Here is a 23,067-nt window from a genome sequence, read left to right as displayed (position 1 = left end):
GGTAGTCAGCTTGGAAAACAGTCAGCCCATGTACAATGATGATGTGCAAACAAGATAAGATGACAGCATGACATTCCGTTCATTCCGAAACAGTCCTGCTAACCTATAAACATAAACATGTGCTTACAATACACCAAAACCAACAGTTTATGATTAGGCATGCTAAGGGGTGTTAACTCAATATTGGTCTCTGGTGACAGAAGATGGTATAGCATTGTGTGTAGAAAACACTCACTTGGCCACTCTAAGCATGTGCAAGTGTGACACCTACAAGTCTATGGTCACAGTTGTAATTGGTTTTAAATATTTAGTGATGTAAAAGGCGTTGTGGTATTGCACTTTTCAGTTAAAGTTATAAGGATGCAATTGGATGGCATCGCCACAAGGAGGAAGTAGCTCTGTACCTCAGATGAGGCAGAGCCTGCAGACCAAACACAACTCATGTTTCCTGTCTCTACTTTTATGTATAAGAACAGGTTAGTAGTTTGAGTTGGCTAACTGTGATGCACAAGGCAAGAAACTTTTTTCTGTCTTAGTTTAAAGGCCACAAATGTCATGAGAAAGTTTGTTTTCATTGAAAGAAACCGAACTCTCCTGCCATTCGCGATGGAAGCCGCAATTCCACTTGTAGTCTAAAGAGGTAGCCGGTCTTATTACACATTTTATTTTGTGGCAAATGTAGCTCCTAGATACACCTCTTCTATCCTGACATTACTGGTATGTTGACAGCTGATAAAGGTGGTTTCAACATAATCTAGTTTTTATTCTTTATGTTGTAATATGTATATAATCTGATGTAACTGTTTTTTGGGCAATTGTGGAATGTTTGTTTATTGTTTACAAATGTAATATATTGTTGAATCTGTTAAGATATAAAGAACTTACAACAGTAATAATGAGCAGGTTAATCGCAGTGTTGAGATTACTGCACAGAGATATTGTTGATGCTGGACAGCAGTAGAATTTAGTTACAGATTTTTTGTAAATAAGGACACTGATATACAACAATTATATTGTAGATTTATACTTGTGAGGAAAACAAGGTGATCAAATGGGTTTAACATGTAAACCAGATTCAAAGTTATGTTTTTTGCTAGAAGAGGAATGTTTATACGAACGGAGAAGAATGGTGTGAAATTCTGTTAATAAAAAGACGAAGAAGAGCCTGCAGACCAAACGCTACTCATGTCTCCTGCCTCTACTTTTCTGTATAAAAACAGACCCCATTGAAGGCCTGTAACACAAACACTAAGCTAAGGGTAACTTGATAACCTACAATACTTAGTCTTGAGTCCCCCCCGACTGCTTTAAATGTTGCGAAGAAACTGGGAAACGGGTGCATCGAATTATTGAAACATGTCCAAACTTAAATAGTGGTGAAGCAGTAACACAGTTGTTTATTGTTCCACTTTCACAAATAAAGAATCACTTTTTTGTGCAAAAATACTATATAATGTATCTCAAACAATATTTTTATGAAATATTCATTTTTGTGAAATAAAATTTAAGAAATTGGAACAAATGATACTGTTTCATGATTGGCTGCTAATAACAAACAGCATAAAATAAAAATTTAAAGGGCACATAAAATGCTACACATTTAGAGCCTAAATTACACCATTGAGCCCAGCTCTCAAAAACTGACATAGATTTAACACTGTCTGTGAAGCTGGATTTAAGAAATAAGTGCTTAAAGTCAAAGTTTTACAAACATATTTAGGTGACATTCTGTCAGCTCAGAAAGGCATCATCATGTGGTTGGAGGGGGGTAATAGTACATTAATTTATGCTAGTTAACTAAAGAAAACTAAAACTAAAGTCAATTTAAGGAGATAAAATTTGGGCTGTCCCTAGCTGCAACAATTAGTTTTATGTTAAGAAACAAAGGTTATACTGTTCACGTTCACTCCCGTTCACTCTGGTCTCGTAAGTTGCTGTTCAATGGCTGCACTCAAACTGAAAAATCCAGCTGTTAGCTGTGATATACTAGCTTTTCTTCCAAACACAACTAAACAGTTTACAACATCACAAGTTATTAAATGCGTATCAGGTGCGGATCTAGAGAAATTTTGGCATGGAAATCAAAAGAGGTGGCAAAATCAAAGCCTTTTTTTTTTTACATATAAGCAGGTGTTACATCCTGTAATGTGCATTACATATGGTTAAAATACATCAAATGCAGTAAGTATACAAGCTTCATATAAGTATAGTCTATAACTTTATTTTCTTTAGCCCAGATAATTAAACATTTCACTAACATAAAACGTGAATTTTTATGTACTATATAGCCTTATAATAATTATAATAAATAAGTATGTAGCCCAATATGTATAAAATCAAGAAATCTACACATCATGAGGTTCATTTACAAATACAAGTCTAACTACAATTTCACACTCTTTTGTATTTGAAATAAGGCTTCTTCTCAGGCCTAGGCTTCTTCTGCAGCTTTGTGGAAGTGATGTGCGATACCACTGATTTCCTTTCCGATTTACTGATCCAGTGCTGATACTTTGTAAAAAATCTTAATGTGTTATTGTATTTCAAATTATATCTTCATAATGATTAGAGGACATCAGACTACTTGTTCTTATTGTTTAATTATGAAGAATTGTCATATAGAAATAAAAAACCTGAAGTTATCAGTTAGCTATTAGAACACATATATCGTGTCATTTAATATGTATATGCTTGCCTGGACATTTCATCAAAAACATTCAACATTCACACTTTCCCTCATTCATAGTAGTGCTGTGCTACACTACAAATTTTGGTGTCGATCCAATACCAAGAAAATACAGGGCCAGTATTGCAGATGTCCATCTATCCATCTTTTTCTGCTTATCCGGGGTCTTGTCCGGGGGAACACCAAGGCATTCCCAGATTAATGCCCGAACCACCTCAACTGGCTCCTTACGATGTGGAGGAGCAGCAGCGCTTCTCTGAGCCCTTCCCAGATGGCTAAACTTCTCACCCCATCTCTTAGGGAGAGGCCAGCCACCCTTCGAAGGCAGCCCATTTCGCTTGTATGCGCAATCTTTTTCTTTTGATCACTACCCACAGCTCGTGACCGTAGGGGGTAGGGACGTAGATCAATTTTTAGAACATAACTCCCACGATGAATGAGGGAACACTGTATGTGATACTAATTATGTAATATCATTCTTGACTATTTTTGATTTTACCTTGATATTTCACGTTTAGAAATGTTTTTTGTCTTGTCTTGTTTGGTATTCTTATTTTCAGAATACAGTCTCACATATGTCGATTTACAGTTATTTTTTCACTGACTACTGTATTAATACAACTGATCTGAAATCACTCAAAAAACCTAAAAACCAAATAGGGAAAAAGTGATATATTTTTATGTAAAAACCACAGACATGGTTACTGAATTATTTTCACAACTTGAAATGCAAATATAAAGAAATAAAAACCTATGCACAAATTTTGTAAACAATAAAGTTATACACAACAATTTCCCTAAAAATGCAGCCACTGCATCTGGCAATCACAAACAAAGACGATGCAGAACGAAAACAGCAGAGCAGTGGGTGCCAACGACCAACTCCCAGACAACAGCCGGTGTCAGCATAGCCCCTCCCAAGAACCCTCAATGTCTATATGTATTTAAAATTTAAAGGTGGGCACAGACAAACAGCCACAGCTCCTATACCCTATACAAAATGTATTTCCGGGAAGAGTTAGTGAAACAAAATAATCAGCTGTCTTATTGTGTCTTGTGATACAACTCACATACTCTTTATTGCACAAGGTAGTAACAATCGATATTGTTGCATCTGTCCATCATCAGCTGTTTATTTTTGTTTTTTTCTTCTGACCAGCTTTCTGCACCACCTTTTCAACATCCTAATAATGATTACCACACAGTTTGTATGTGCAAAAATGAAATACATTCTTTGTAATTAAAAGCGGATTAAGTCTGATTTAAAGAATAATTAGTGGATCAACACTAGGCTGCTTAAAAAGTGTGGAAGGGCAATAGAGAATTTAAGAATATTTTCTTATTACAACTAGTAGTTTTCAGTTTACTTTTAGCTAACTATCATAATCTTGATGCCTACTCAAAAGAAACACTTATCCATCTATCCATCGTCTTCAGCTCTTATGTAGTTGGGTGTAGAGGAGAGGAAGCTCAATGCTATTTCCACTGTCACTGGAAGAAGGTACACCCTAGTCTTAGGACAGACAACTTTTCACACTCACATTAACATCTATGATTTAGAAGCACTAGTAAACCTGAAGACCTTGTCTTTGAATATATAAAAACACACCATGAGAATCAATTTTATAAAAAGAAATCTGATGACTCCTCTAAAGATAAAAACACTGAAGTACAAAATAAATTATGTTAACAATGAATTAAGCTGTACTGTAAACATTGGATTAAAAAAAGAGGAAGGGGAAACAAAGGAAAAAAATTAATGTCCTTTATACAATGTGATTTTCTGCATTTTGTGTAGCTGCTGAATAAGATTATATTCATATGTTCCTGGATGATATCCAGTTCCAAAATTTTGCTCTTTGATTTTTTCAAAGTAATGGCCCCAGTTTCCATTGCTGTCTGCTCCAAACCCAAAGACGCTGACCTGGACAAAAAAAAAAGTTAATACATAAGAAATAAATAATGAAAGTTAAATTTCAATATGTCATATAATTTCAGCTTTGTCACAAGAGCTAACTGAACTAACTACAAAGAACAGAGGCCCCCAACCCCCGACGGCAGCCTCAGACTCGCAGAGCTCAATACCTTTTTGCTCAGTTGGAATCTCACCAACAAACTGGATCACCTGCAGTTTGGTGGTGAGAATGTCTGACATCCTCACAAACCAGCCTCAGTCAGTCCGACTTGACCATTCCCCCCAGGGCTGCATTTTCAGCCCCTGCTGTACAGTTATGATTGTACACCAACCCATCCAAACAACGTCATCATCAAGCATGCCGATGACACCACTTTGGTTGGGCTCATGTGTGTTGGAGATGAGACCGCATACAGGGAGGAGATAGAGAACTTGTCCCACTGGTGTTCAGCAAATCATCTGAAGATGAACGTCCTTAATCCTTTAAGACCTACCATAGAACCAAGTCCACCAGAGCTTATCTTTATAGTTTTACATTCTGTAGTGCCATTTCAAGTTCCTATACATCAGTACAACCGTTATAGCCCAAATATTAATAATATGTATGCATTAAGTCCATAGTAACTACATAAATTGCCAAAAAATGAAATAAAGAATTGAAAATCTTTTTCCTGCGATAGTTCGCGCTGAGGTCTATTCCAACGTAGGAAGTGTTTTGAACAGCTAATCGGATCGGCAAAGTGTGTTTCTGGAATATTACGTTTTTGTTGCTGCAAATGCTTTTTATGCAATTTTTGCAAAGCTATATGTGGAAGGAAACCGTGACCTAGGGCAAGCTGATGGCATAAGATGTAAGTACAACTCCTCCGGTTTCATATGCAAAAAAAGTTATTGCGCTAGCTTACGTGGTTCCAGTTCTACAGCGATTTAGAAATAGTTATGCAAAATGGAGCGCGCCCACTCCAACGGGTTTTAAAGGGTTAAAGGAAAAGAACTCACAAGGCACAGAGAGGTCCTCACCCCTCTGATTAAAAACACAGAACGGCTGGAATCTGTCCCCAACCTCAGGTTTCTGGGCACCCACATCTCTGCTGATCTCACCTGGACCCAATACACCAATACCCTGGTAAAGAAGGCCTAACAGTAGGAGAGCATGCTCTCCATTGAGGGCTACAATTGAGAACAGGAAGGTTGCACAGAGTGATTAACACTGTCAAAAAAGAATCATTGGCTGCCTTCTGGCACACCAGGATGCCAATAACAACAACCTTTATTTGTCACATACAGAGTACAGAGTACAACATGTAGTGAAATGTTTGTGTCCGAGGTGCGGACAAGCTGCAGACGTAGCTGCGCCATTTTACAGCTTGGTTTTTGTTTTGTTTTTTTAGCATGTGGGGTCTAGCCAGGACCATTACTGGGAATAAAACTAGCGACTCCCGTTCCAAAGGCAATAACCCCCTACCCACACCTCACCAATCTGAGCCACATTCTTGATTTTTAGTTCACAAAGACTTCTCATAACCACTCCTGAAACTTTGAAGGTTTTAGCTTTTTATACAGTGAAGTTACAGGAGGATAAAAAAAAAAATCTGGTAAAATGTCCTTCGCTTGTTAAAATAATCCCGTCCGATACCACGTGAGAATAATAAATATAACATTTTCTGTTGTAACCCTCAAACTGAATGGTAATGCTGTGGAGGTATGTAATAACAACAGGGGAGGTCTCAGTGTCTCACTCCAACTTTATTAACTGACTCTCAGAACTTCACATATAGTAAGCGCCAAAATCTCCACCTCAGCACTTCCCTTCAACTTGGGTGTGAGTGGAGCCACCTGGTGGTCCGCTACACATACCCCACCCTGAACACACAGTCAGGTCTCTATTCAGTCCAGGACCCTGGGCCTAAGCAAACCCGAACGACTGAACCTGGGAGGGAGAGAACAGGCAGAGGAAGGTCCATCCCATGAACGAGGCTGGTGAAGACGAGCAGGAAAGGCAGGAGGAGGCTCAAACGCCGGTGGTCCGGGGGTAGTTCTGGGGGGAAAATCAGAGTCTGTCAACCCCATCGAAGGAGGGCAGCCACGGCGAGGGGCCTGGGCTGGCACTACATTACTGTCCGGAAGAACATGTGCAGGTTTAAGTCTGTCAACACACACAGTCTCCCTTCGACCCCCAAAATCCAAAACAAAATGTTTCTGGCCCGGTTCGATAACCCTGAATGGGCCGTCATACAGCGGCCGCAGCGGTGTCCTGTGGGCATCGTGCCTGACAAAAACAAACTTAGCAGTCTCTAAAGTCTTTGGAACAAAAGTGTCAGGCACGCAATGGTGCACCGGACCAGGAACCCGAAGCGAGTACAAAAGCGGGTTGAGAGATAGCACCGATGGATCGAAGCAGGGAGGAGGATTTTCAGGCAAGAATTCTCCAGGCACGCGGAGGGGCTGACCAAACACTAGCTCAGCTGGGGAAGCGCCGAGATCCTCCTTAACCGCATTTTGCACAGAGAGACAATGTATTTATAGGAATGTGTGGTGTAGAATAAACCGCAGTGGGCGTGTGTGTGGTTGGAGGGTGTATTTGCAGTGTTGCCAACAAGTAAGGAAAATCGCTTTTGGCTGTCCTAAAAGTCGCTAGAAGTTGCTAAATGACATCGTCACAAGACTCCAGTGACACCAGAAAAAGTTGCCAGATTTGTCGCTAGTCGCTTTTTTAGGGGGAAAAAGTCACTAAGGGGATTTGAAAAGTAGCTAAATTTAGCGACCAAGTCACTAAGTTGTAGTGATGGGATTTCCGTCTCTTTTTAGAGAACCGGCTCTTTCGGCTTGACTCACTAAAAAGAGCTGGCTCTTTCGGCTCGCAACCGGATCTTCAGGTTGTTTTGTTGCTTTAATTAATTATTAACAGCAATATAAAATTATGCACAAAAGGAATTACTAATGTAAAAACAAAACTGTGGTTTTATTTATATATGCTTGTATATAAATTTATATGGTGGCTCCTAGAGACAAATCACATACAAACTCCAAAAAGCACGTACAAACTCCAAAACACGTACAAACTCCAAAAAGCACGTACAAACTCCAAGACACGTACAAACTCCAAAACACATTTCTAGCGTTAACTGAACTTCCAAAACAGAGCTACCTAGATCACTTAAATTACACAATTGAAAGCATATGTGTATTGTTTGTGTATTTATACACAAGCACTCATATATATTCAAATAATTTTAAAAAATGTTCATTTACCTGTTACTACCACACACCAAATCCAGTCATTGGTACTTCCTGACTTGCCACTAGGTAACAAAAGCTCAACACTGCCCCTAGCATCCTGGAGCACTTCTATTGTGCTTTGTACGTGTTTTGGAGTTTGTATGTGTTTTGGAGTTTGTACGTATTTTGGAGTTTGTATGTGCTTTGTCTCTATGAGCCACCGTAAATATACTTTTATTTATTCAATCCACATAAAATGTAATAAATAAATCATATAATACAAAAAAAACTACATTTCAACTTTTAACCATTTAAATTTTCAGCTTTTCCTTTTAAACAAATTTAAAGTGGAACAAGACAAAACACTGAAAAAAACCACAACACAATTAAATAAAAATATGAAAACAAAAAGAAAATGCACATTCTCCGTCATATGGACCTACATGAATAAACTTTCTGAATCCTTTATCGTCCACAACTGAAAATAGTTGTGGATAATCACTATACCTTTCTAATGTGACGTTGTTGTCCCTGGCTCTCTTTCTCTCTCTCCCCCTCCCGCTCTGTTCCTGTGCTACTGCGAGTGTAACTACCGCCCCCCTCTTCCCAGCGCAAAGCACAAGGCTTGCGTGTGGAGTGAAGTGGAAAAAAAGTGCGAGAGAGAGGGTGAGAGAAAGAAAAGAAAAAACCACGGCTCCCAATGAGGAGCCAGCTTGCGTCATTCACTTCAAATATTCTCTAAGAGCCGTTTCGTTCGCCACCGACACATCACTACTAAGTTGGCAACACTGTGATGATCTTCTAAAACAAAGGGGGGCCTAGCAAAAAATTTTGGGATTTACTATACATGTGTTGGGAAAGTCAGCATCACAGTATACTTTGTTTAATTTCAAACAGGAGAAAGAGGTAAACAGCACATTATCATTCTTACTCTTTGGTCTTTGTAAATTTTGATTAAACAACAATAGCACACATCCCGTACATGCTATTGCTATTTATAGTGGTTTAACCTGTCAAGGACAAAAACAAAAGAATTCTGCATCAAAGCTTGAAATCATAGATTTCCTGGATTGGTGGCATGATAGTTAGTGCTGTTGCTTCACAGTAAGAAGGTCCTGGGTTCAAATCCACAATCTGGCTAGTTTGCAGTTGTTTCTCTTTGGGTATTCTGGTTTCCTCTCACAGTTAGAAGTCATGCAGTTATTAGAGTTAGGTTAATTGGTGATTCTAAATTACCCGTGAATGTAAATGCAAATGGTTGTTTGTCTCTATGTGATAGACAGATGAGCAGTCCAGGGTGTACCCTGTCTTGTAACCTATCACTTCAGGGTTATTTTCCAGCCCCCCTGCAACCAGGATAAAGATAGGAGGATCGTAGTTGTTGTAGAGCCATTCACTTTTTATGGTAACCAGACTCTAGACATTATGTAATATGAAGACAACATGTAGTATTTAAGTGACCAAGTTGTATTGGGGTAAAAGGTTTTGAATAGCGTTGAAATAAAATGACAAAATTGTGAAGGATTCAAATATTCTAAGAACTCAACTTACTTCATCTAAACATGTTTCAATCGCATTTTATGAACACAAAATGCACAGGTTTATTGAATATGAAAAAGTTGTGTTGATTTAACTCAGTTGTTTAAGTTTCTGCGAAAGCAAAACAATTGCGTGCAACCAATGTCCACTATTGAATTAAGTAAATCCAACATGGCCTTTTTTGTTAGTGTAGATCCAAAATAATGCAATCAAAGATGTAATGGACAAAAATAAAATTACAATTCTCTGGGGGGGGGGGGGGGGTTTAGCATAGTTGGCAGTTATGGCATATGTACTTATTGCACAGCAGTCCTTATTGCTTCACTGGTATTTCTTTGACTTTTGGAATGTTATCCTACCTCATCACAAATCATCAAGCTCAAAGCCAAAGCCATGAAGCCAGTAGATGGATAAGCACCCTTCTTTAGTAACCAAACTTGATGAATGTGTTTCATGAAAGCCGGATTGAGGATCATCACCTGGTAATTAAACATGGTCATTTATTCTGCGAATAATGCACAATATAATCTTTTAACTAAATTATATTTGATATATGAATATACAGTTTGTCATTTTTGTTAAAATATAGAATAATGTACTCACCAAATTCTTGTTGGCTAGGCTCTGTTTGTTTAAATCACCATTTTCTCTGTTGGAAATATGCTTTTACGTTAATGGCATATATGCTAGAAAAGGAATTAATTAGCAATTATGTGATTAGAATCATTTAACGCTAGATTCCGATTGAAATGATAAATGCACACAATAATGAATTTGTTAAGCTTTTCACAACCCTAAATATTCAAGTGTACTAAATATATATTCTAAATACAAAAACATAAAAAGGTAACAGCAATGTTTGAACTACCCAACGTTCTCAAGGAGCCACAAAAAATCCTCCATCTTGAATGGAAAAAACACAAGGTGAGTGGTGTGGTCCAATAAGCTAGCAGTCTCTGGATACATGACACGATGAGTTGTTTTGGTACCAACATCCACTTCAAAGCCTCTGGTCGGCCCATAGTTCATTCTAAATTATACATATTTAACATCATGCAGTTAAATCATATTTTGTGAATAGAGTCAATACAACAACATTAGGGGTGCAACGATACTCGTATCGATATTGAACCGTTCGATACAGTTCTTTCGGTTTGGTACGCATATGTATCGAACAATACAAAATTTTTAATTTATTTTATCAACTTTTATTCTGACGATGCAGTCTGTGTTGAGAGCTCAGGGGATGAGATGAAATGAGATAGCCTTTATTTGTCAGTTGCAGGCCTTTTGCCTACAACCAAGATGACAGACCTTGCCGACCGTACATACAATACAAACATCACATTGGGGAGACAGGTCAGGCCAGGTAGCGAGGAAAAAAACATCGAAATGTGTAACACAAAAGGATAATGCAGGAATGCACAGGTATCAACACACCATAACACAATAAACACAGACAAGCAACATGGTAAAGTGTTCCAGTGTGTACATCTGATCTGGGACTGCTGCAATCTTCGACTGCGCCTCCAGCTGACCCGATGTCCACATCATGGGGGAGGTAAGAGTTGGAGGTGGCGTTGGATAGGGAGAGTAATGCGTCAGTGAGTGCTTACCAGTATCAGTATATGTATGTGTGTGTGTGTCCATAGTTCAGCTGAGACAGTGTCCTTCGCCCCGCCAGGCTAAGTAAACAGTCTTCCAGCCAACCCAGGTGGCCTTGTAGGGAATGGGAAGGAAAAGACTCAACACAGTCGTTATCAGGGAGTTTTTGTTCAGCTCCAGCCTTGAGCCCACAGCTGGCGCCGAAGGGGTAGCCGCATTATGATGGTGATTTTTCTTTTGCAAACAACTCATGAGAATTTCAAGCTGTTTTTAACACTCCGACACTGGTCTCTCAATCTCCCGTTAACTCATTCACTGCCAGCCATTGGCAGTGAATGAGTTAAACCCATTGACCCATTCACTGCAATTGACGGCTATAGACGTCAATGGCAGTGAATGAGTTAATAGCTGCGAGTTTCTCCATGATGTTATTAGCCATCGATTCTGTTCGCTCTTTTGCTCACATAGCAGATTCTGAGACCTCACGACCGCAGCCAACTGATCCGAGATGTAATCCAGTTTCCGCCCAGAGATGTTGTTCTGAGTAGATTCTTTCCTGATGTAATCCAACATACATACGCTCAGAGGTGTTATTCTGAGCATTCACTGCAGTCGTAAGCGCCTCCAAGCTCTTAACCATGCTGCCTTCAGTGAGTCCTTTCTGAGAAGTTGCACCTGTCGTTCCAATCCCAGCGGGCAGCCTTGTGGGGGTTTGAACAGCCGGTTCCGCTCTCTTAATTCTCCGATAAGCCAGGGCCAAGCCAGCTCCGATCAGCAAGAACCCTGTTATCATGGTTCCGAACAGGTAGATATCTTCAGCGTCCTCGATCGACAGTCCCGCCAGGCACACAATCCTCTGCCACCCGTCCATCGTGTATCCGGCAGGGAAAGTCCCTCCCGGGAACTCAGGTTCTCCCGAGCCCAGACTTCTCGTTAAAGGGTGTCAATAGCATTCAGACACCAGTTGATCAAATCCATAATTATCTTTTAGGTTTTAGACACAGACTGTGAGAGAGTGTTCCAGGGAAAGTAATGCAAAAAGACACGAGACTAGACAAGGACATAAGAACTAGCAGGGAAGATAGGGGAGAGGAGAAAAAGTGCGTCCGCCTCCTCCGAGAGCCAAAGAAGTGGATCTGCGTTTGACTACTCCGCCTAGGCTGCACTGTCGAGCGCAGATCCACTTAGCGCAGCGCAAGCTAGCAAGACAGAAGCTAAGCTCATTGCAACATGGCAAATTAAACCTCCCCCACCCTCATTCAGATCTGGCCTTTGGAACTATTTTGGTCTTCATGTGAAGTATGACCCTGAAGGTAAGCGCGTCATGGACAAAAGTAAAACGGTATGTCGGATGTGCCACGCAATGCTCAATTACATGGGTGGGAACCATGCTCGTTAACGTGTTGACGCCGTCCAGCCCCACGCACGGGGCGATCCGCGGTAGCTCGTTAACGGAGATTTGCCTTGTTGTGGCGTTAACGTGATTTCAGATTAACGCTGACAGCACTAGTGGGAACACAATGAATATGACTGCACATTTACGCCAACATCATCCTAGTGCAAAGACAAGTGGAATCAGACAAAAACAACAAGCACGCATGCTACAAACTTTACCCGAGTCATTTAGACAGCCGTTAGCACATGATTCTCCTTATGAGCACATGATTCTCCTTATGCTGCTGATAATATACCCCAGAAGAAGCGTATAGTATAGCTTTTATTTTGGAAAGAGCCATTTCTCTGTAATAAACTCTCTTTTCCAAAGATGAGTGATTTCTCGATCAGATAGATTTATTTTTTTATTACTTTGTTGTTTCAGCAACATTAAATTTAAAAACTGTACTTTTGAGTTAAAATATATATTTATAATTTTAATAAATGACAAATTAAAAAAGCATGAACATTTTTTTGTATCGAAAAAATATCGAACCGTGTCACCAAAGTATCGAACCGAACCGTGAATTTTGTGTATCGTTGCACCCCTAAACAACATAATAGTCGACTCTAAGTAAAAGTGAATGTTTGATTGTATTCTATTTTACCTTATTACGAAATCATGCAAATCAATCAGAGGTCCATAACGTGATCCATTCAAATTACCAGAATTCCCCACTACAGCACAAATCCTGCAGCGATCAGGCCTGGGTTCTACATCTTCTGAAATGATCGGTAGCATCTCAAACACCTTGTCTACTGTTGCATTGAAGAAAGCGAAGTCGTATTTTTCCTGCTTTATTTTCTGACAGACATAAGAGAGGAAAGTTAATAAAGTTAATGGAACTGGTAACCAGCAAGTTTTACACTTTTTTTGTCAACATTGAATACATACATACATATATACAGCGGGGAAAATAAGTATTTGACACATCAGCATTTTTATCAGTAAGGGGATTTCCAAGTGGACTATTGACACAACATTTCCACCAGATGTTGCCATCAAGCCAAATATTGAAGTCATACAATCAAATCAGAACATATAAGTATACAAGTTAAACCATAATAAATAAAGTGAAATGACACAGGGAATAAGTATTGAACACACTTTATTCAATACTTTGTAGAAAAGCCTTTGTTGGTGATTACAGCTTCTAGACGCCTCTTGTATGGATAGACCAGTCGTCTGCATTGCTCAGGAGTGATTCTGGCCCATTCTTCCACACAAACGGTCTTTAAATCTTGAAGGTTCCTTGGGCCTCTTTTATGAACTTTAATCTTCAGTTCTCTCCATAGATTTTCTATGGGATTTAGGTCAGGTGATTGACTGGGCCATTCAAGCAACTTGATTTTCTTTCTTTGAAACCACTTCATTGTTTCCTTGGCCTTGTGTTTGGGATCATTGTCTTGCTGAAATGTCCACCCTCTTTTCATTTTTAGCTTCCTGGTAGATGGCAGCAGATTTTTATCCAGAATGTCCCGGTACATCTCTCCATTCATCCTGCCTTCAATAATATGAAGTCTGCCAGTACCCCTTGCTGAAAAGCAGCCCCAAACCATGATGCTTCCACCCCCAAACTTGACTGTTGGTATGGTGTTCTTGGGGTGGTGAGCAGTGCCATTTCTTCTCCAAACATGGTGTGTAGAATGACTGCCAAAAAGTTCAATTTTGCTTTCATCTGACCATACTATAGTCGTCCAATAATCCACAGGCTTCTCCAAATGCTGTTGCGCAAATTTTAACCGAGCCTTGACATGCTTTTTGTTCAGCAATGGAGTCTTGCGTGGTGAGCGTGCATGGATGCCATGGCGGTTCAGTGCATTGCTTATAGTTTTCTTTGAAACAACAGTACCTGCTGATGCAAGGTCTTCCTGAAGTTCTGTCCGAGTGGTTCTTGGCTCTTGGAGAACCCTCCTGATTATTCTTTGGACTCCTCGGACAGGGATCTTGCGTGGAGCACCTGATCGTGGCAGGTTTATGGTGAACTGATGCACTTTCCATTTCCGGATAATGGCCCCCACAGTGCTCACAGGAACATTCAGCATTCTGGAAATGCACCTATAACCATTCCCATCAAAATGCTTTTCAACGATAAGATTACGAAGATCTTGAGAGAGTTCTTTGCTTTTACCCATCATGAAGTCTTTCCTGTGTGCCTTCTGGGTAATGAGGAGCCTTTATAGGCCATCAATTAGGACTAAAGCAGCTGATATCAATTGGTACTGATAGGGGACAGGATTTCTCTATCAATACTGACAGATTTCAGGTGATCTCCTGGCTTTCTATGTCATTTTGCCCCTTGTTATCTCCATGTATTCAATACTTATTCCCTGTGTCATTTCACTTTATTTATTGTGGTTTAACTTGTATACTTATATGTTCTGATTTGTTTGTATGACGTCAATATTTGGCTTGATGGCAACATCTGGTGGAAATGTTGTGTCAATGGTCCACTTGGAAATCCCCTTACTGATAAAAATGCTGATGTGTCAAATACTTATTTTCCCCGCTGTATATATATATATATATATATATATATATATATATATATATAAATATATATATATATAAGAGAGTGATATTATACCCCTTTCGTCAAACGCAGTGATTTATGACCCCCTTAATTGATTTATGACCCCTAATTAAATTATCCCCTAATTAAATTATTCATGAGCTCCGGAAGTCCGGAAGTAGGAAGTAATTAAATAATAAAAATATGATATTCATAAAAATATGATATTCATAAAAATATGATATTCATAAAAATATGATATTCATAAAAATATGATATTCATAAAAATATAATTGATTATTTAGAAAGTTTCTTATATATCAAAAATAGCATTCTTTTATTTCTTTAAGCAATTAAAAAATGTATTTATTTTTTTATGCTCAAAAAACGCCATCTGGTGGCGGGTCAGTGTGTGCGCGCGCCCGCGCGCGCCCGAGGCTGTGTGTCTGGGCGCGCAGGGGCGCGCCCGTGTCTCCGGACCGTGCTCTCTCGGGCTCTGTGCTCATGTGTTTAAAAATGTATTAAACCATATTAAAATTGTTTAGTTAAACTTGTGCTTTTGTAACGTTCAGTATGGCCACAAACACATGCTGCATGCCTTGGGGGAAAACTTTATTTAGATTTATATGCATTTGTAGATTTAGAATAAAACTCATACTCAGAAAAAACTCGCGATCCCCGCAGCCCCCTTAACCTAATCCTTAGATACATAAGCAGGGAAAACTCCTTAAAAAACCCTCCGCTATTTCTCCAAAACCCTACAATAACTTGTTAGGGTACCCCCTCTATTCCCAAAACCTTATATTCGATAACAGGGAAAATCCTGAAAAAATCCTTAGTCTTTTTTCTCAAATTCAGCGCCCCGCGGCTCCCTTCATGCTCAGCCAAACAAAGCCAAAACTCCTTTTAAAAATTTCTCCGCGATTTCTCCAAAACCCCTAGAATAACTTGTTAGCTACCCCTCTATTCCCCCAAAAAAAGCGCTATAATCCAAAAACATTGGGAAAGCTCCTTACTCTTTTTTCTTCAAAAACTTGCCTCTTGCTAGCTACCTCTAAAATTCAACCCACACTCTAAGTTCTACCTCGCTCTTAATCGCACCGATCCCGCAACAGCTTCCAGAGCACAATTTTTTCCTGCTTGTTCGCTCCCCGCTCTGGTCCCGAATGCACTGCTTACCTCGTTTGAAAATTCCCCCCTTAGACCAACTCCGCCTCACTGCGCCCCGCTGCCAATCACATAACCCTTGCACCGCTCCCTTCGCACCCCGGTTAGCCAATCCGCTCCAGGTCTGATTTTACGATCTCCCGCTGATGTTAAGACTATCTTCGAACCCCCAGAAGAGATCTGACTTCAGACATATCAACAACTGGAACCGCTCAGACTGCTTGCGATTTCGCATAGGGAGCGGCCGATTTCAACAGCAACTTGCGTCTCTTTCCTTATCCGCATATCATTCGGTAAGTGTTAATCTTCCTCTCTAACTACATTTTTGCATTTTCCTTTTTACCATTCTGTCAATCCTTTCATTTAAAAAAATAAATAAATATCACAATGGTTTGTAACAGGTACAATACACCATCCATCCATCCATTCGCCTCCACTTATCCTTTTCTCAGGCTCGCGCCGTGCGCTGGAGCCTATCCCACGTACAATACACTTTAAAATATATATAAGCTCCACTTTTAACTCCCGTAAAAGTTTATACATTACATGTCTACATCACCTATCATGGCCTCATCAGGTACCTCATTTTTTCTCACTCTTGTTCATATAATGTTTATATTTTTACTGTTTTTTCCCGTTTGTAAATACTCGATGTTATTTCTTTTCAGACTCTGAGATAAACCTGCTCAACTCCTCTTTTTTTGAGTCTCTCGATCGAATTGGTAGGTTTGGTTCATTCTTGTTCCCCTTCTTAACAGCTAATTGTACAAGAAAAACAAAACATTTACCCTCTTTTTTCATTTTTATCAAACTTTCTAGATATCTCTGACTTGGACACCTTTATTTTTTAGACCCAGATGTGTTAACCTGATCCCTGCGAAACACCAGCTCTGCGTGGATTTTGACCGCGAGTGACCGGATGTTGTTTCCGGCCTGAGGTTGCCTGAAATGCCGTGAGGCTCGTTTGAAAGATTGCGCCCGAGACCAACTCCGCCTCCAAGGCATGCCTACCTTTAGCTGCCACCAGTGAGATATCAGAGCCGGGCTCCACATATCCAATCAGGAGCACGAGCAAGACAGCTTTTGCAGACTCTCCAGAAATATACAAGTCCTTACCAACTGCTCTGCAACCCAGTGTTTCTGGTCCCCTCACTAACATCGCTTTTTGAGATATTTTTTATGAACCACCAAAAAAGCAATTTTACCCCACAGTACAGAAGACTGGGTCTGAGGGCAGCAGCGGGGACAAATGATTGTAATGAAGCGACGGACATTTCATGGCTGGTCTTGCATAATCGTGAGTTATTATGTCATATGGTGATAAGTACATAGTTTTGCAAGAGGCATACAAGCACTGTGGAAAAAGTAATCATAAAACTGTTTTTGTGAACACCCTACGTTATGCTTTAAAAAATGTGATACATGTAATGTGATCATCAAAGAACATGATTTTAAAAAAAAAAAAAAACAACTTTTATTCTTATGCTTTTAAAGTATGTCAGATTATCTTAAAACACTTATTTGTATGTTATAATGTTTTTCTTACACCATGTGTAATTTTTATAGACACCTTATTCATTGTATCAATGTGTAATTATGTATCTTTTGATAAATAAATAAAATATTTAATCTTGTATTTGTGTACTTTCTGGTGATTCAATAAAAAATTAGTCACATATCGCTCTGATAAACACAGATGGCTGAAAGAAATGTTTGATGGAACAAAGGAAACAAGTGTCTTGCTGCTAAACTTTTAAGTCACCATGGTTTAAATGAGAAAGTCTGTATGTAAAACATGAAAAACTCCATATCAGTGATATCTACAAAGGTGTACTCATTTCTTTGTAATGGTACTTTACTGTTCCAATGAAACAAAAAGAAAATCTCATTTTTAAAGTACATTTTTCGGCCATCCTGACCTATTTTCAGGGGCAAGAATGTTGATGTTAGACTGTGTTTTAAATCAGGTTGTGATCTTAAACTAACTATCACAGCACTGATTTCAGTTGTAATGTCAATTAGAATCCCAATTTGGCTTTTCTCCAGTCAGTGTTATGGTGAAATTTAACTTGTTCTTTTGTGTAATTGCTCATGGCCCAGCAAAGGACCCCTTAGTAAACTGTACAGCATAAGTTTTCAATTCACTTTTGTCAGAAAACTTCACAGTATGAGAAGTTACAGCACAGTTTCTCCAAACGTGTGGTTCTTTTTCAGCCAGCGTGCTTTTAGAGCATCTACATTAGCTCATGTAGTAAAAGTACAATCAGTAAGTGTACTTTAACATTTGAGATTCCGAGTCACTCTTGCTTAGATCATGTGAACTATATCATGAACCTTTTTTTGTATAATGCATCAAACGTGTTCAAATCAGTTTATTTTCAATTTATTTTAACTAATCTAGAGACAAGCAACTCCTTTTTAGCTTCTGTTATGTATTTACCTCTCACACCTTAATCTAGATGTACATGAAGTAAAAGGTTTTTGATCTTGTAAGTTCTGGCTTTAATATTTTCAGCTGATAAAGTGAACTTCATACAAAATCTGTGTTAGAAAAAGGGGATAGTTTACTACATGCTATAAAAACACAATCCTTAATCTTTTATTTTGCAACTTTATCTTTCTGTTCTGGTTTTTAGAGTGATTGTTTTATTGACTCGTACTTTGGGAATCACCCTGTTGTGAGAAAAGGATAAGCTGGGAGAGAATACAGCATTATACAAGCAGAGTGTTTTAGCTGTATCCGTAGATCTAAGACATAAACCTGTTGTTAAAAAAGAATAGTTAACTGAAGTGCAGATTTAATTTTAAATTATTTCACGAACTGTCCAGGAATTACAGAGAGCTTTATACTGATATGGTAAAATTCTCTGAGTGTATTGGTTGTATATGACAAGTATTTGTAAATCATTAGTAGTTACTCTTGCATAGGTGTTTTGCTTGTTTTAAATTTGTGCACTATTTATTTTTATTTTTTGTATTTTGTAATGAATCTCTAATTCACTTTTTCTTGTTGGCCTTGTTGTGTGTACCTCACAAGTCAAATTATACATTGTGATGGAGCAGTCACAATACACCCGCACGAGACACAGTTTGATTTTTCTAACACAGAGTTTGTATGAAGTTCACTTTATCAGCTGAAAATATTAAAGCCAGAACTTACAAGATCAAAAACCTTTTACTTCATGTACAGGGTTTCCAAAAAAGTTTTATTTCAGGTATATAAACCATTACATTTGATTCAAGTAAAACAAATAATTACATTGATTCTTGTAAAGTTTTTCCAAGAAAGTTTTATTTGATGCAACGGGTTTCCAAAATTATTTAATTTGATGTAATGAAACCAATAGATTTGAATGGGGTAAAACAAATAACTCGATTGATTCTTGCAATGCTTTTCCAAGAAAGTTTTATTTGATGTAACGGGTTTCCAAAAAAAAGTTTTATTTCAGGTATATAAACCAATACATTTGATTCAAGTAAAACAAATAATTACATTGATTCTTGTAAAGAGTTTCCAAAAAGGTTTTGACTGGCAACAACGCTCACCTGCTAAATCCAACAGAACACCACTGGGACATTATGTTTCACTCCATCTGACTGTGCAGGAGCTCAGTGTTGGGTATGGTAAATGGTCTGTTTCATATTTAGTGCTTTTAGACTCTTCTTGGTTGTTGATGAGACTTTGCAGAAAGCAGCTTCACCTCTGATCACACACACACACACACACACACACACACACTCACACACCTGGAGGATCAACACTCAGGCTAATGATGCTGATGTGGTTATTGCTCTGGGGATTTAGCAGGTGAGCTAAATCATGTGTAACATGTGAATTTCCTGAGTGTGGCATTAATAAAGTCTGTGTCTATGTCAAAGCTGACGTTTAAATTCCTTTTTAAATTTACCAACATTTCTGATTTGCGGTTAAGACTGTGACATGTTTTCACCATTTGAAAGCCAGAAGAGTGATCACTCTTGAAGCCTGGTTGCTGCAGAATACTAGGACTACTAGTACTAGTTCTAGTACTACTGCTACTCCACAAAGCACATTGTTCAGGAATTTCACAAATTTGCTTACGTCTAATGTGTTGGCTTACAGGTAAACTTGTTTTGCAGATGGATAGGATGAAAACTTCCAGCATCACATAATGTTTTCCGATCAGTAGGTTTGGAGTAAAAAAGAACTGGACATATATTTGTCTTCTTTGGGCTACTTTTATGTCAAGAAAGTTAACTTATTTAGAACTGTGATCAAGGATAACACATAAACCCTTGCAAATGTGATGGCAAAAGAGTCTAACATCTAGGTGTTACATGGTGTTGCAGGTGATAAAGATCCATAAACTACTTCCATTTGTTTAGAGGTGATTGCCAGTTTTGTTGGGATTTTTAGAGATACAGAGATCCTGTTCTGCTTTACTTAAAAAAAAAAAAAAGGATTTTCAGAGCTGTTGATATATTAATCAGTGTTCATAGAAACATGGATCAACCATGTTTTGACAGTGAGAGTGTTACATTGTGACAGTTTCCATAAAAGTCTGCAAATTCTCTGAACAGGTAGCCATGAAGCAGCCATTTTTTAAAAAGATTAATTAAACTTAATATTATTTGTATGGCCATATCACAACAACAGCATAGCCTTAAACCAGGTTTGGAGTAAAGAGAACTGGACATATAGTTTCTTTTTTGGGTTACTTTGAAGTGAAGAAAGTTAACTTGTTTAGAACTGTGATCAAGGATAACACGTAAAACGTTGAACGTTTCAATATAAAAAGTGTACAAACTCCAGAAAAGTGGCAACTGAGGTGGCAAAATTGCAGGCAATTTTCACTTAAGTAGAAGTACAGCTGCTAGTGTCAAAAACACTCGAGTAAAAGCTTGATAAAGTATCGGGTCAGAAATGTGCTCAAATTGAGGAAGTCAAAGTAGTAACCTAACTGAACCTTGTGCTATAATGAAAAAATAAAATAATATTAGTAGATAGGACTACAAACTTAGTCTGGTGGTAAAAGGCACAAAGGCCTCAGGGGGACATTTGGCAGCCAGGGTTAGAGCTCAGACACCTGGAGCCTGGGGGTTGGGGCTAACAACACTGACTGGTAAAAGAATCTAACATCCAAGTGTTACATGGTGTTGCAGGTGACAAAAAGCCATAAACCACTGTTTAGAGGTTGTTGTGGAAGTTTTCCGTTTAATAAAGCCTGCAGACAAGCGATGAGCGGTAGCTAACATTCTTTAATCAAGACAAAGAACAGAAATCAAGCTTGGTGAGGGACTGCCATCGCTGGGGCAGAGGGTGAGCAGAGTCTCTCACTGAGCCTAGCATGGCTCTCAGTTTTGTCTTTCCCGCAAAGAAAGTTTCACACTGCCTTGCTATCTTTTACAGTGGAGAAAAGACAAAAAGACTCTTCCTGTGGAGTTGTCTGCTTCCCCCCAACTTCCTTACCAGACCCCACTATCTGTTAAACTGTTTAAATGGAGTGTGAGGCAGACATGCTAAAACAGTGACCTAAAAGCATTACCAATAAACAATGGGATCAATACATAAATGAAAGAAATGCAGCTGATAAAAAAGCCATAAACTACTTTCATTTGTTTAGTGGTGATTGCCAGTTTAGTTGGGTTTTTTTTGAGACACAGAGAGTGAGAGATCCTGTCCTACATTACTTTAAAAAAGAAGATATTTTCAGAGCTGTTGATATATGAAGCTCTGAGCATTGAGTGTTGCATTGTGAGAGTTTCAGTAAAAAGCCTGCAAATTATTGCATTTATACTGGAGAGCAAAGAAAAATTAAATTCTACTTGTACTATGGAAAATCAGTTTCATAAAAGCTACATAAACAGACCTGAAGAAGACTGCGTTTGTAAAACTAGCGGTAACGTGTGAGAATTATAAGTTATAAGACTGTTTCTGCTATCGATACAATTTGTGTTGTTAATCCTAAATGATTCACGGTGACAACATCATAAGAACAAGGTCATTTTACTCCACACACACACATTTGGAAAATCACATAGTTTGACCATAAAAATTCCCAGAATAATTAGTATTTGAGATTGCTGAAGCAACATCACTAAAGAAAAATATCCTTGCATGTCACTTTCGTTTAAAAATATAAAAAATGTGAAGTTTTTTTTTGTAAAACATAAAAACAACAAAACTTAAGACCTTAAGAATCTCCTTATGAATTTTGTGAATATCTAGATCATTGGTGTTTGGATTTGAGGGTCAACAGGGCGAACACTGAGGCTGGGTATTAGAAATACAACATGGCAACATGAGACATGTTAACTCTGAGAACACTAACATCTAGATTAAGGTGTGAGAGGTAAATACATAACAGAAGCTAAAAAGGAGTTGCTTGTCTCTAGATTAGTTAAAATAAATTGAAAATAAACTGATTTGAACACGTTTGATGCATTATACAAAAAAAGGTTCATGATATAGTTCACATGATCTAAGCAAGAGTGACTCGGAATCTCAAATGTTAAAGTACACTTACTGATTGTACTTTTACTACATGAGCTAATGTAGATGCTCTAAAAGCACGCTGGCTGAAAAAGAACCACACGTTTGGAGAAACTGTGCTGTAACTTCTCATACTGTGAAGTTTTCTGACAAAAGTGAATTGAAAACTTATGCTGTACAGTTTACTAAGGGGTCCTTTGCTGGGCCATGAGCAATTACACAAAAGAACAAGTTAAATTTCACCATAACACTGACTGGAGAAAAGCCAAATTGGGATTCTAATTGACATTACAACTGAAATCAGTGCTGTGATAGTTAGTTTAAGATCACAACCTGATTTAAAACACAGTCTAACATCAACATTCTTGCCCCTGAAAATAGGTCAGGATGGCCGAAAAATGTACTTTAAAAATGAGATTTTCTTTTTGTTTCATTGGAACAGTAAAGTACCATTACAAAGAAATGAGTACACCTTTGTAGATATCACTGATATGGAGTTTTTCATGTTTTACATACA

General features: G+C 38.5%; 1 protein-coding gene and 1 long non-coding RNA gene across 3 annotated transcripts in view; one reads left to right on the top strand and one right to left on the bottom strand.

The window, feature by feature from the left end:
* Nucleotides 1-23,067, top strand: part of LOC143414659 (uncharacterized) — a 188,373-nt gene that overhangs the window by 97,684 nt on the left and 67,622 nt on the right. The window lies entirely within an intron of this gene.
* Nucleotides 1,372-23,067, bottom strand: part of LOC101483776 (CMP-N-acetylneuraminate-beta-galactosamide-alpha-2,3-sialyltransferase 1) — a 26,240-nt gene continuing 4,544 nt past the window's right edge. The window contains exons 3-7 of one of the 2 annotated variants that reach the window (XM_014413829.3): nt 13,007-13,203; nt 10,228-10,389; nt 9,963-10,008; nt 9,719-9,838; nt 1,372-4,610 (exon numbers count right to left, since the gene is read on the bottom strand). In XM_014413829.3, the coding sequence (XP_014269315.2) occupies nt 4,443-4,610; nt 9,719-9,838; nt 9,963-10,008; nt 10,228-10,389; nt 13,007-13,203 (693 nt within the window). In that variant the 3' untranslated portion in view covers nt 1,372-4,442. Of the gene's footprint in view, nt 6,640-9,718; nt 9,839-9,962; nt 10,009-10,227; nt 10,390-13,006; nt 13,204-23,067 lie in introns of both variants that reach the window. The other variant, XM_076879013.1, reaches the window with a different exon arrangement.

Source organism: Maylandia zebra, linkage group LG22 (assembly GCF_041146795.1).
Source record: "Maylandia zebra isolate NMK-2024a linkage group LG22, Mzebra_GT3a, whole genome shotgun sequence".
NCBI lineage: Eukaryota > Metazoa > Chordata > Actinopteri > Cichliformes > Cichlidae > Maylandia > Maylandia zebra.
The sequence above is the reverse complement of the archived record's forward strand: the minus strand, read 5'-3'. Positions and strand labels throughout refer to the sequence as shown.